Source organism: Nicotiana tabacum, chromosome 17 (genome assembly GCF_000715075.1).
Source record: "Nicotiana tabacum cultivar K326 chromosome 17, ASM71507v2, whole genome shotgun sequence".
Taxonomy (NCBI): domain Eukaryota; kingdom Viridiplantae; phylum Streptophyta; class Magnoliopsida; order Solanales; family Solanaceae; genus Nicotiana; species Nicotiana tabacum.
Window position 1 is genome coordinate 148,850,655 of NC_134096.1, and position 14,593 is coordinate 148,865,247.

The following is a 14,593-nucleotide window of genomic DNA, read 5'->3' on the forward strand; positions in this document are numbered from 1 at the left end:
CTTGGTGGATTATTAAACTTCATAGACGGGCTATGGTCAAGCAGTGCAGATGAGCGGGTTATTATATTTACCACAAATCACAAAGAGAGGCTTGATCCAGCTCTGTTGTGACCTGGACGAATGGACATGCACATCCACATGTCGTACCTAACAAGTGAAAGTTTTAAGGTGCTGGCTGCTAATTATTTGGAAATCCACGATACTCGTCAGGGGTATTTTCGAGAAATAGAAGAGTTGATTGAAGGTGTTCAAGTCACCCCTGCAGAGGTTGCTGAGGAACTTATGAAGAGTGAAGATGCCGATGTTTGTCTTGGAGGTCTTGTCAATTTTCTTAAAAGAAAAAGGATTAGTAATACTGAAGAGGAGGCGCCCAAGGATAATAATACTACTGATGATGGGATACAGCTTCCAGAAGTAAAAAGAAGAAAAGCAGCTTAGAGAATAGCATAATTCAATTTATCCCTAAAGTAGAAAGATTAATTTGTGCATGAGTTTAAGCCTTTGCTGATGAAGTTTTTCTCAGAGAAGATTTTGCTTTTTCTTTTTCTTGCTGGTATTCGATTGAATGGTTATGTGGAAGTGTTCGTTCGGTAAATCTTCTTAATTCGCGTCAGGCCAGAAGCAATTGGCCAAAGAAAAGACAAAGTAAATAAAAGTTTTCATACTATCTAGAAATTGGATTGAAATCTTCGGGCGTTAACTTGGAAAAAAGTTACCATTTTCACAGTATGTTGGAAAATTGATTCACTTGTTCACATGGCATGGATCATGATGTATAGCTTTTTTGACAATCCCCTACTTTGGCATTTGTCGAAAATATTTTAATTGGCGGCTAAAAAGTGCTTTTCAAATTAATTACACAAACACAAATTGATTCTCACCAAAGTACTTAAGAAAAATATTTTTGAAAATAAAATACTTCTCAAAGTACGCTGATTTTTGAAGCTTGGCCAAACAGGCTATAAGTCAATGAACAACCAAAGAATACTTAGACAATTGCTAAAAGCTAAAATAAATTTTATTGCTTTGATATCCGTGCTAACAGTGACCAAAAAATGTAAAGGTTCTCCTCTTTATATAGTAGAGGAGTTTTACCCATAATACAAGTCTACATAAGGTAAAAATCCTTTCCTTCCTTTTCTCTCACGAAAACATGATTTACAGCCAATACCGAGCATGATCCGTGCCGTAATATCTGGCTGATGGCGGATATTTCGTCTCTCTGTTTGTTTTTTTAAAAAAAAATCATTTTTCCCTTTACCCTCGATTCTTCGAACCGCTCGAGCTAGAATCTCTCCGGGTTCAGCCATGCTCGATTCCCGACGTATCATTCATACGCTCCTGGTTCCGATCTGCGGGTTCCGTCGGTTTCACTCGAGCTTGTAACGAGTAATGTTGTTCCTCTCTTCTCAACGGGAAATCGAAGGTAATTCTATCCCCGATTTTACCCGTACACAGATAGTCCCATCACTTCTTGGAGGGTAGATTATATGAGCGATGAGAAGTGACTAATTGACCCATGTTCCTTCTCTCGCACACCATGAGCAAGTTGACGAACCGAAACGTCCCATCAGTCCCGTCGTTCTGATTTTCGACACATGTCAGCCGTTGGTTTATCATCCTCGGTAGTTACCGAATTTGAAACGTCATGCATTCATTACTCTTTTCCTATAAAAGTTTCGGTTTCCTATTTTTACTTTTTTACTTTCTGATTTCAAGTTTCTTTTAGTTACCCTTGAGTTTTTTATACCCTCATCTGTTCACAATCCTTCAAATCTTCATAAACTGTTCTTCATATCTTCATAGTTCATCTCTAAACCTTCAAATCTTCAAACCTTTATGTCAAACCTTCAAATCTTCATATTCCTAGACAGTGATGGCAAAGGACTTCAAAATCGGTACCCAAAACACCGCATCGAAAGTTAGACATAGTTTGATATAGGAAAGAGAGGTATCAAACGATGAAGATTTAAGAACAATACAAATCACTGCATCGGAGAAGAGAAGTACAAAGCAAGAAGAGAGAGAGAGAAAAATATGGGATTTTGAAGAACCTAACCCTCAAAATCACGTCCAAATACCTATATTTATAAAGGTCTTGGCATCAGAACCGAAAACGGCTTATCATTACTAACACCGGAACTGAAGCGGCAAGTTTAATCAGAGGTCACACGCTAAACGAAGCAACGCATTGGGAATATACGTCATTATGACGCATGACGTCATCCTAACTCGTAGACATCATAATTCTAGGAAATCGCTTGGGAAAATCGAAGCGTTTGAAATGTGCGGCCCACGTAGGGCCACGCTGCCAGTTTGACGCAATCACTACGACCTGCATAGGTCGCTCGATTGTTTCGACTACAAAGAACAAGAACCCGCCTGAAGTCGGCCGCAATAAGCGGGGGGACTAACTTTATGTGTTAAAATCTATCTTTAGAATATTTAAGCCAAGATAGTACTAGGAGAAGAGTTCCCAAGTCGTCGTTTGTCGATACAACCGAAGAAGCGGCAAAATCTGTGGTCGAAGAATCAACGAGGGCCGAAGTCGAGGAGTCGACAAGGGTCGAGGCCGAGGTCGAGTACTTTTGACGGAGTTATAACGGCTAGTTTCAAGATATGATATTAAAGAGAATATTCTAATGGATATTCTTTGCACTTGTACTATTAGGGTTTTTAGGAGCATGTTCCCTATAAATAGAAAAAGATACAATTATCGGGGATATGTGATATTCATTTTGTAAAAAACACACTTGGACTTGAGAAAGAGAATCGGATCTCATTGCTAAGATATAAACATCACTTTTTCACTAAGATTCTTGTCTATACTTTTCCACTAGATCCGAGAATAACTCAAATATTCAAGGGATTGTCTATTATTTATTATTGGCAGAAAGAATATCTACTTATTTTATCCTTCCTTGGGTGATTAATTTATTCTATTTATTTAAATGTTATTTATTGTTATTCATTAATATCGAATGCTATATTGTTGCCTTTGATTTTTTTGGGATATTTATTGTATGTTGCTGCTACTGTCCGACTATATCTACATAGTATTTGTTATTTTTTAAGAACTCATCTTAGGGATATTATTGTTAGCTAAGATTAATCCTCTTTTATATAAATTTAATTATTTGAATCAAGATTTATATTTTTGGTCAAGCAATTATGTTTTTCTATTCTCTACCAACTAACATTTTCGTTATTCATAATCTGTACTAATACATGGCAGCTTTGGCTATGGAAAAATGTATTTGCTTATGCTGGAGGCATCTTCTTAGTGGGTCCATTTGGAGAAGTTTGCTATTCATCTTGCAAGACTGTTAAAGTTATTGGACACCCACTTCGTAATCTGGGGATATGGGCTTTCTTTTCGAGGCTGGGATCTGGATCGTCAACTGTCCACCTATACAATCATGACGGTAAACGAAAGTTAATAATCATAGGAAATCCACGAGAAATAAAAATTGAAAAAAATGATAACCTACTCTAGAAGATATCGACTTACTCGTATCCACTTGTTAGTCTGTGCAAAAATACCAACATGGTCACTTTTGCCATGTTAATTCCCAAGCAAGTTCGTAGTCCAGATCCAAATGGAATGTAGCTGTATGGCTTTTGCATTTCCTGGCAATGAGAAATATGAATTGACTATTACTAACTCCGTGGTTAAACAGTATTCACACAATTTCAAAGTTTACCAATAAAAATAAGGAATAGAACTAATTAGTACGTCAAATCTTGAAGGGTTGAACTGCATAGGGTCTTTGTATAATGCTGGATCATAGTGTATGCATGTTGCATCTATGTTGGCATGCCACCCTTTCTTTATTTCAAAACCTGCCACAAACATAGGAATCTTATTTCAGTATTAATTCTGCAATTTCTTGTGGATGTTCCAACTATAACAGAGGAATTCTGATTCACATTTTTGTAATTTTGAAAGGGAAATAGTCATTGCAGTCTCACAAACTATTGGAAATCATGGAGTAATATGCTAAGGATAAACTGGCCTTCAATATTGCAGTCATCAAGTGCAACCCGAGGGAACCATAACAGGACATTTGACATCCTTAGTGTCTCTTTCACAACCTAGGTATAGAGAGAAATAGAGTCACTTCTTATCGGATTCTGGTGCAGATATAATACAGCGGGAAGTGCCAAATGCAAAAGATGATGCGATAGTTTCTACAAACCTTTGAGGCATAGGACATGCTATTGAGATCATCCAGGGTAAGTAAGGCCCCATTAGGCTTGCTTCTGAGTATTGAAATTTGTTCTTCCTGTAAGTTGGAGATTTAATCTTTTTGTTTGCGGAAGAATGAATGCATATTGTAATCGAATGTGTTTGTTCCTTCATCGATGGATACTCACTCTGAGCCTGTCCTGGACTTCTCCGTGCTCATGCAAAAACTTGACACTCCACATCATTGCAGCTGCAGTAGTTGTCTGCCCTGCAATTATCAGTGTTAACAAATTATCCATGATCTCTTCATCATCAAGCTTTTGATTGGCTGGACATGAATCCTTCTCCAACATCGACTGCAAGAAGTCTTCATGATATTCCTTCCCATTGCGCCGATTTGTTATCATTGCGTTGAAGGTCTCCATTAACCTTGTGCGTGCCTGGACAGTAATTGAGGATGAGCATAATCTAATTAGGATAGATTTCTCTTGTATTACATGAGAAATCTTGGTTTTAGAATGCGGTTATCGGCACTTGAAGTCATTGTTCTAAAATACTGAACCATAAAGTTAAAATTCTGGCTCCGCCTCAGTTGCAAGCCATGTTTTGCATTCAGCAGTACTCTAACCATACCTTGATGCCTTTATAATATCTGGTGGTTGGAATCATGACTGGAAAGGATAGCATAGCATCAGAAACAGCAGTGCAGTCTCTTTCAATTTGTTCTAGCAACGACGCATCTTTGATGCTCATCAGCATATCACACATTGCATCAAATGTTATCTGCAGAAAAAATTTCACGAGGTCAGAGTACACTCACTGCAGCATACAACATTGACTTAAGTTCTGTGCACTCACACTGTATAAGTTTTTTACACTATCAGGTCGCAGTGACCTACATAACAAGGTACGTAGTTCTTCATAGCAAAACTTAATATGATATCTTGAAGAAAAGAGTGATAACCTGCACTTAAATTGCACTGATTATGTAAAAATCTTTTACATTATCCATGTATATAACTTAAATTATTTTTTGCTCGGGCACTTATATGCTTGAACTTATGTCTAATCTCTGTTGAGTTTGCTTAGAATCTTTCATCATCAAATTACTTACCTTCATGTTAAAGTCAAGCACAGTGAAACTCTTCCCTTCCTTTTGTACTTTCTTTAATCTTTCACATAGCATGTTGTCAAACCTCTGGACAAACTTAGACAGTGAATGCATAGAGAAAGGATCAGATAGGAGACGCCTAATCCTTTTGTGACTTTCTTGAGGAACACATAACAAGCTTTTCTTTCCCACAGCATCCGCCATTGATTTCACGTAGCCCTTGTTGAAAAGAGTAAAATCATTGGTAAAAATTGTTTTTGCACCCTCAACACTTGGAACAAACACATGTATCTTCCCGAAAATCCTGGTTTTGAACCATTTTCCATGCCTGTATTAAACAACAATCACATTACCATAATTTGCATAATCTACAGTTGATAAGCTGGAGGAATAAATGAGACTAACAAAAAAAAAAAATGGTTTCCAGAATGTTTAACATCATATTTATGCATTGATATTATAGACTATTTTGGGCATGAATTTATATAAGTTTATATACACTGATATTACAATGAAACTTTTACACTATCAAACATAATTTAAGTTGCCATAGAAAATTACTTACCATATTCGTTAGGTAATTCCACTTATGATATAGATAGTTACCTATTATAATATTTTAAATTACCTAAAAACGTAAATTAAAAAAAAAAAACTTTTTCACAATGTTAGTGTATAAAAGTGAAGCTGTTTGCTAGAAAGCGTTCTCGTTTCCACATCACAATATCACAGACTTGGCAATAGAACATGGGACCAACTCCGACCAAGTCCTGATCAAAGGAAACATTCAGAGGGAATGACATAAATTTGTTGAGAAGAATGATCTATCATTCTCTCATAAAACTAAAAACGTATTGATCCATAAAAATATGCTGATTGATAATTATTTGGGGAAATATTGAATTGAAAGCCATGAAATTGATGTCACTGATGATTTTGTCATTGAAACAGTTGACTTTGCGTCCCATCTCATTATAAAAGCTACGTTATCTCAACACAGAAGCTAAGTGTAATTAGATGAAGATTGTAATAAAAACTTTTAAAATGTTTAAAAGAAAGAGAACTACTTACCACTCACGTCGGAGTCGAACAAAGTCATAACAACCCTTGACACTGTTGGTTGCTGATAGAAGTGCAAAGGTCTCGCCCACAAAAGGTATTCCCAAGCTCCCGGGTATGCAGCTTTTTGCATCTTTAGGTTTTCCTGATACCTTTGATAAGTAAAGTGTAATACTTATGACAAGTATTGAAGCCAGAAGAATGTCATAGTAGTTTCTTACTAGGAGGAGAATATCTTTCATTGACAGAGTAAGCATATTCTGAATTAATGTCAACTTGAAAGGACAAAAAACTACACTTAGCAATGCACTGCTTTATAGGGATAAAGAAATACTAGTGCTATGTAACTAGCATAATTGTGCATTAGGTAGATTTGAAAGATACAATGTAGTATAGGACAAGATGCCATAAGCCTGGATCTTTTGTCTTGACTTGCTTTGCACAATTGATACGGATCTATCCTTTGAGATAAAATAAAGAACATGCTGACAAAATATGTAGTTGCTTTCAATCTCTTTTTTGTGCTGATTGAGACTTGATATATTTTGGCTAGATGCTAAATGTGATTTTTGGTATGCCTGTCACGTAGGGGTTGAAACTTAAAAGCCCATTCCTCCTAGCCGGCATGGCGTGACAGCTTGGAACATGTATTTAAATGGTGATTAACTATATTATCCTTCATATTGTACTATTAGTTCAAATTATCATGGGTATACTGCAATGCACACACATATATAGAGACTAACTACTACGTAATATGTATGTGTGTACTATGTAGAGTGAGAGAGTAGCAAGGGTCAAAGTACTTAATTTTTCTTGTGTGAATTTTAATGTAGATTATTCCAACTTTCTAAAATAAAATTTATAAATTTGAAAAATTAAATTATAAGTCACTATAGTTAATAATTCAAAAATTTATAAAATATTAATAGTGTCATATAAGATGGAGTAATTAACAGGCACCTGAAGATTTTGGTCATATTATAACTCGCTTGTTAAGGTGGCTTTTGAGGATATATTTAGTCCCTCACTTGTGTTGACATGTGAAAAAGAAGGTAGTTCGGTGCACGAAGTATTTTGTATTTACGCAGGGTTCGAGAAAAGGCCGCATTTTAAGAGTGTGATGTAGGTAACCTACCTTAATGCAAGTATTAGTACATTAATGGCTGTTATCCACTGCTCAAACCGTAACCTATAAGTCTGTGATGACATGTTGATCTTTTTCCCCCTCCTTTTACAGCTTACACTTGGTGGATTATTAAACTTCATAGACGGGCTATGGTCAAGCAGTGCAGATGAGCGGGTTATTATATTTACCACAAATCACAAAGAGAGGCTTGATCCAGCTCTGTTGTGACCTGGACGAATGGACATGCACATCCACATGTCGTACCTAACAAGTGAAAGTTTTAAGGTGCTGGCTGCTAATTATTTGGAAATCCACGATACTCGTCAGGGGTATTTTCGAGAAATAGAAGAGTTGATTGAAGGTGTTCAAGTCACCCCTGCAGAGGTTGCTGAGGAACTTATGAAGAGTGAAGATGCCGATGTTTGTCTTGGAGGTCTTGTCAATTTTCTTAAAAGAAAAAGGATTAGTAATACTGAAGAGGAGGCGCCCAAGGATAATAATACTACTGATGATGGGATACAGCTTCCAGAAGTAAAAAGAAGAAAAGCAGCTTAGAGAATAGCATAATTCAATTTATCCCTAAAGTAGAAAGATTAATTTGTGCATGAGTTTAAGCCTTTGCTGATGAAGTTTTTCTCAGAGAAGATTTTGCTTTTTCTTTTTCTTGCTGGTATTCGATTGAATGGTTATGTGGAAGTGTTCGTTCGGTAAATCTTCTTAATTCGCGTCAGGCCAGAAGCAATTGGCCAAAGAAAAGACAAAGTAAATAAAAGTTTTCATACTATCTAGAAATTGGATTGAAATCTTCGGGCGTTAACTTGGAAAAAAGTTACCATTTTCACAGTATGTTGGAAAATTGATTCACTTGTTCACATGGCATGGATCATGATGTATAGCTTTTTTGACAATCCCCTACTTTGGCATTTGTCGAAAATATTTTAATTGGCGGCTAAAAAGTGCTTTTCAAATTAATTACACAAACACAAATTGATTCTCACCAAAGTACTTAAGAAAAATATTTTTGAAAATAAAATACTTCTCAAAGTACGCTGATTTTTGAAGCTTGGCCAAACAGGCTATAAGTCAATGAACAACCAAAGAATACTTAGACAATTGCTAAAAGCTAAAATAAATTTTATTGCTTTGATATCCGTGCTAACAGTGACCAAAAAATGTAAAGGTTCTCCTCTTTATATAGTAGAGGAGTTTTACCCATAATACAAGTCTACATAAGGTAAAAATCCTTTCCTTCCTTTTCTCTCACGAAAACACGATTAACCGAAGACTGAACAAAGGACTGGGATGTCCTTGACAACCCTCCCCTGAATGTTGACCTTCCACCACTAGAAAAACCACCAAAGTTGCCTTATTGTTACCCTCTCGATCCATTATGTTCCTCAATTTGCGAGTCTTTATTACTTGAGTGAATGCCACCATTTTTCTATAGTTCATATCAACGCTGTTGTAGAGGCCTAATTACTAAGGGACTAAGGCCCTGTACAAAGCGGCGCACTCTAGCCTCTATAGTGGGCAACATGTAAATAGCCTACTTAGACAGGTACGCGAATCTGATATGGTAATCCCACACATTCAGGCTACCTTACCTCAGGTTCTCAAACTCAGCAGCACGGGCTACCTTAGTCTCGGCAGGCAAGAAATGATCAGTTAACGCATCGGCAAACTCACCCTACCTCGCCAAAGGGCTCCCTTTTTCACGGGACTCCTCCCATAGTTCAAACCAAGAATAAGTCACCTCTTCCAGGCGGTAGGAGGCCAATTCTACTACCTTCTTTTCAGTAGCACGCATAAATTTGAGTGTCATGTCAATCTCATCAATGAAGTCCTGGGGATCCTCCTCTGGATTAGTACCTGTGAACATTGGAGGATCCAACTGCAAAAACCTGTTAACCTTGGTTGACTGGAAGAAGTGGGTGCAATATTTGATCTCTGGGCCTGGGATGCCACTATCTGAGCCAACATATGTATGGCTCCCCTAAGATCAACATTAGAAACACGAGAATCTGAAGCTGGAACTGGAGTTGGAACTGGTATATCAGTTGGAGGGACTGTTGCACCCTTAGTAGATGTAGGGACATGTGTTGTCTGATCAGTTGTAGTAGAATCAAGCAGTGTAGTAACTGGAGGATTATTCTCACTTCTTGGGTGCTCACCCGCATCATCAATTATAGGGTCAACTGTCACTCCTAGGGTGACATTGGCTCTTTGGACAGTTCTTGCCTTCTTCTTAGGTGCCATGTACTGAAAGTTAAAGTAAAGCATGAGTTAAAGAAGGAACAAACTTACCATAAGCTTTATTGCACGATCGAGAACATGAAAGAAGGGTATTATTCCTCAATGCCCATGTAGCATCCTAATTATAGATGTGGTCGACAACACACCGATAATAAGGACACTACTAGACACGGCTCAGAGATATCCTAGGACACTTTAAAACCTTAGGCTCGGATACCAAGTTTGTCACGCCCCAAAACTGAGGAGCGCGACCGGTGCTCAACCGAGTGAACCAGACCGAGCAAGCCTGTTAGAGTTCCTTCTACCCAAACTTGTTCATGAATAGAGAGAATATATATATATATATATATATATATATATATATATATATATATATATATATATATTGCTAATACCGAGCGTGATCCGCGCCATAATATCTGGCTGATGGCGGATATTTCGGCTCTCTGTTTGTTTTTTTAAAAAAAAACCATTTTTCCCTTTACCCTCGATTCTTCGAACTGCTCGAGCTGGAATCTTTCCGGGTTCAGCCATGCTCGATTCCCGATGTATCATTCATACGCTCCTGGTTCCGATCTGCGGGTTCCCTCGGTTTCACTTGAGCTTGTAACGAGTAATGTTGTTCCTCGCTTCTCAACGGAAAATCGAAGGTAACTCTATCCCCGATTTTACCCGTACACAGATAGTCCCATCACTTCTTGGAGAGTAGATTATATGAGCGATGAGAAGTGGCTAATTGACCCTCGTTCCTTCTCTCGCACACCATGAGCAAGTTGACGAACCGAAACGTCCCATCAGTCCCGTCGTTCTGATTTTCGACACGTGTCAGCCGTTGGTTGATCATCCTCGGTAGTTACCGAATTTGAAACGTCATGCATTCATTACTCTTTCCCTATAAAAGTTTCAGTTTCCTATTTTCACTTTTTTACTTTCTGATTTCAAGTTTCTTTTAGTTACCCTCAAGGTTTTTATACCCTCATCTGTTCATCAATCCTTCAAATCTTCATAAACTGTTCTTCACATCTTCATATCTTCATAGTTTATCTCCAAACCTTCAAATCTTTAAATCTTTATGTCAAACCTTCAAATCTTCGTATTCCTAGACAGTGATGGCAAAACACTTCAAAATCGATACCCAAAACACCGCATCGAGATTCCCGTTCAGCCGTTCGGTGCTTCTTTTTATTTGAATCGATATCTTTTCATATTGTTGGAAATAGGGATATGTATACTGGGCACAATGTGAAGGCGATGGCTTGAACTTGGTAGTAAACCAAGGAAACAGAAAAGCCAACAATTCTTTAATAGTGGAATCTCGAATTGCAACTCTGAGGCAATAAGGAAGAAAGTGGTAAAGATCCGGTTCTATTATTTATTTATAATTTCTATCCTTTTGCATGATTTCTCTTATAGGATAGATGTGTATTATTAGAGGCGTATCCAGGATTTTAAGAATATGGGTTCACCATTTTTCGGCTTGGTGAGAAATCTATCCATTTTAATCTTATGGATCGTTCTTACAAAATTAAATATTCACACTTCTATTTAATCTATCTTAATTCAAATAAATTGTTAAATTCAAATCAATCATATTAAAGCATGTCAGTTAACAGATGAAGAAGTTATAGCACAAAAATTAGGCATTTGTAGTTTTGTACATGTATGTTTGACACTTTAATTGTATTTGGATTTGAGCAAGTTATTCAATAAAGCTGCAGCGAGATGAGTCCAGAACCCATTTGTGGTTTTTTTGGACAAGTGTGACGAAAATGTGTGTTTAAAAGAAAGAGTAACATTTTTATATATAACGCTCTTTTAAACCGCGCTATACAGCTGATAAGACAGCTATGCATAGCGCGGTATATAACTGCGCTATATATGTATAGCGCAGTTATATACCGCGCTATACATAGATAAATACACGGTCCCCCTCCTTCTTCCCCACACTCAAACCAGACGCCCCCTCCCCCAAATTAAAAATTCTTAACCGACCCCTTGGCAGTAGGTGTCGGAGTAAAATTTAGTACTAGTATTAATAGTTCATGCAAGTATTAGGAAGTTGTCTGCTTTTGCCAAGTGGTGAAAAGGTTTGTGGAAATTAAGATGGCGAGTTTGTCAAGCATTCCTTCAGCCTCGTCAATGTTCCAGGCCTATGCCTCAATGACTGCTTCAATAACCCTTTTAAAGACAATGCTGAATCAAGTGGTTCCTCGTCAAGTCCAGTACTATATTGTCTCCAAAATTCGTAGTTATTATCGTCCTCATTCATCAAACATAACTCTGGTTATAGGAGAAAAAGATGGCATAGCTATCAACGAAGTCTATAATGCTGCGGAAATCTACTTGTCAGCCAAAACCAGCCCCGAATTTCAATGTTTCAGAGTTAGCAAAAAACCCAAAGACCCAAACGTGAAGGGATTCAATTGGTCTGGAGGTACGTTCACGAAGCTGGCACAAAGAACTTCTCACAAGACGGTGATTCTGGTCGTGGTAATTTTGCTTCTGAGAAACGTACTTACTTTGAGCTAAGCTTCAAAAAGCAACACAAGGAAAAAATCGTGAATTGTTACATCCCTTTTGTACTTGAAAAAGCCAAAGTCATGTCTGATGAGAAAAAGGTTGTCAAGTTGAATTCTCTAGCTAATGGTCCAACTTATAATTCTATACTTTGGGATTCCGTCAACCTTGAGCACCCTTCAACTTTTGAGACACTAGCATTAGAAACAGCACTGAAGAAAGCTATAATAGAGGATCTTGATAGGTTTTTAAAGAGTAAAGAGTTTTATAGGAGAGTAGGAAAAGCTTGGAAAAGAGGATACTTGTTGTATGGACCACCAGGGACAGGGAAATCAAGTTTGATTGCAGCAATAGCTAATTATCTAAAATTTGATATTTATGATTTAGACTTGTCTCATATAAGGAGAGACTCCGATTTGAGAAAGCTGCTGTTGAGCACCAAGAATAGGTCTATACTTGTCATTGAAGACATTGATTGCAGTGTGGATCTGCCTGAGAGAACTCAAAATCGCACTAATCATGCTGAATATGGTCGTTCACGAGATCGTGAGGTTAGTGTTCTCGTCACCCAAATTCCTTACCTTATTTTTGGAACATGTATTTAAATGGTGATTAACTATATTATCCTTCATATTGTACTAGTAGTTCAAATTATCATGGGTATACTGCAATGCACATATATAGAGACTAACTACTACGTAATATGTATGTGTGTACTATGTAGAGTGAGAGAGTAGCAAGGGTCAAAGTACTTAATTTTTCTTGTGTGAATTTGAATGTAGATTATTCCAACTTTCTAAAATAAAATTTATAAATTTGAAAAATTAAATTATAAGTCACTATAGTTAATAATTCAAAAATTTATAAAATATTAATAGTGTCATATAAGATGGAGTAATTAACACGCACCTGAAGATTTTGGTCATATTATAACTAGCTTGTTAAGGTGGCTTTTGAGGATATATTTAGTCCCTCACTTGTGTTGACATGTGAAAAAGAAGGTAATTCGGTGCACGAAGTATTTTGTATTTACGCAGGGTTCGAGAAAAGGCCGCATTTTAAGAGTGTGATGTAGCTAACCTACCTTAATGTAAGTATCAGTACATTAATGGCTGTTATCCACTGCTCAAACCGTAACCTATAAGTCTGTGATGACATGTTGATCTTTTTCCCCCCTCCTTTTACAGCTTACACTTGGTGGATTATTAAACTTCATAGACGGGCTATGGTCAAGCAGTGCAGATGAGCGGGTTATTATATTTACCACAAATCACAAAGAGAGGCTTGATCCAGCTCTGTTGCGACCTGGACGAATGGACATGCACATCCACATGTCGTACCTAACAAGTGAAAGTTTTAAGGTGTTGGCTGCTAATTATTTGGAAATCCACGATACTCGTCAGGGGTATTTTCGAGAAATAGAAGAGTTGATTGAAGGTGTTCAAGTCACCCCTGCAGAGGTTGCTGAGGAACTTATGAAGAGTGAAGATGCCGATGTTTGTCTTGGAGGTCTTGTCAATTTTCTTAAAAGAAAAAAGATTAGTAATACTGAAGAGGAGGCGCCCAAGGATAATAATACTACTGATGATGGGATACAGCTTCCAGAAGTAAAAAGAAGAAAAGCAGCTTAGAGAATAGCATAATTCAATTTATCCCTAAAGTAGAAAGATTAATTTGTGCATGAGTTTAAGCCTTTGCTGATGAAGTTTTTCTCAGAGAAGATTTTGCTTTTTCTTTTTCTTGCTGGTATTCGATTGAATGGTTATGTGGAAGTGTTCGTTCGGTAAATCTTCTTAATTCGCGTCATGCCAGAAGCAATTGGCCAAAGAAAAGACAAAGTAAATAAAAGTTTTCATACTATCTAGAAATTGGATTGAAATCTTCGGGCGTTAACTTGGAAAAAAGTTACCATTTTCACAGTATGTTGGAAAATTGATTCACTTGTTCACATGGCATGGATCATGATGTATAGCTTTTTTGACAATCCCCTACTTTGGCATTTGTCGAAATTATTTTAATTGGCGACTAAGAAGTACTTTTCAAATTAATTATACAAACACAAATTGATTCTCACCAAAGTACTTAAGAAAAACACTTTTAAAAAAGATACTTCTCAAAGTAAGATGATTTTTGAAGTTTGGTCAAACAGGCTATAAGTCAATTAACAACCAAAGAATACTTAGACAATTGCTAAAAGCTAAAATAAATTTTATTGCTTTGATATGCATGCTAACAGTGACCAAAAAATATAAATGTTCTCCTCTTTATATAGTAGAGGAGTTTTAGCCGTAATACAAGTCTACATAAGGTAACAATCCTTTCCTTCCTTTTATCT

The 14,593-nt window shown here is 37.0% G+C and overlaps 1 protein-coding gene and 1 pseudogene across 1 annotated transcript; one reads left to right on the plus strand and one right to left on the minus strand.

Annotated features, from left to right (window-relative positions):
* Positions 1-3,246: 3,246 nt before the first annotated feature.
* On the minus strand, positions 3,247-6,663 carry LOC142171656 (abscisic acid 8'-hydroxylase 3-like). The gene is made up of 9 exons (XM_075235273.1): positions 6,372-6,663; positions 5,304-5,628; positions 4,823-4,972; positions 4,378-4,629; positions 4,200-4,286; positions 4,017-4,095; positions 3,737-3,843; positions 3,512-3,630; positions 3,247-3,409 (listed from the first exon to the last, which is right to left on the minus strand). The coding sequence occupies exons 1-9, from the start codon at positions 6,614-6,616 to the stop codon at positions 3,307-3,309; spliced, it is 1,467 nt and encodes a 488-aa protein (XP_075091374.1). The 5' UTR covers positions 6,617-6,663; the 3' UTR covers positions 3,247-3,306.
* A 5,181-nt stretch (positions 6,664-11,844) lies between these two features.
* Positions 11,845-14,236, plus strand: LOC142171657 (AAA-ATPase At5g17760-like; annotated as a pseudogene).
* The last annotated feature ends 357 nt before the right edge of the window (positions 14,237-14,593 follow it).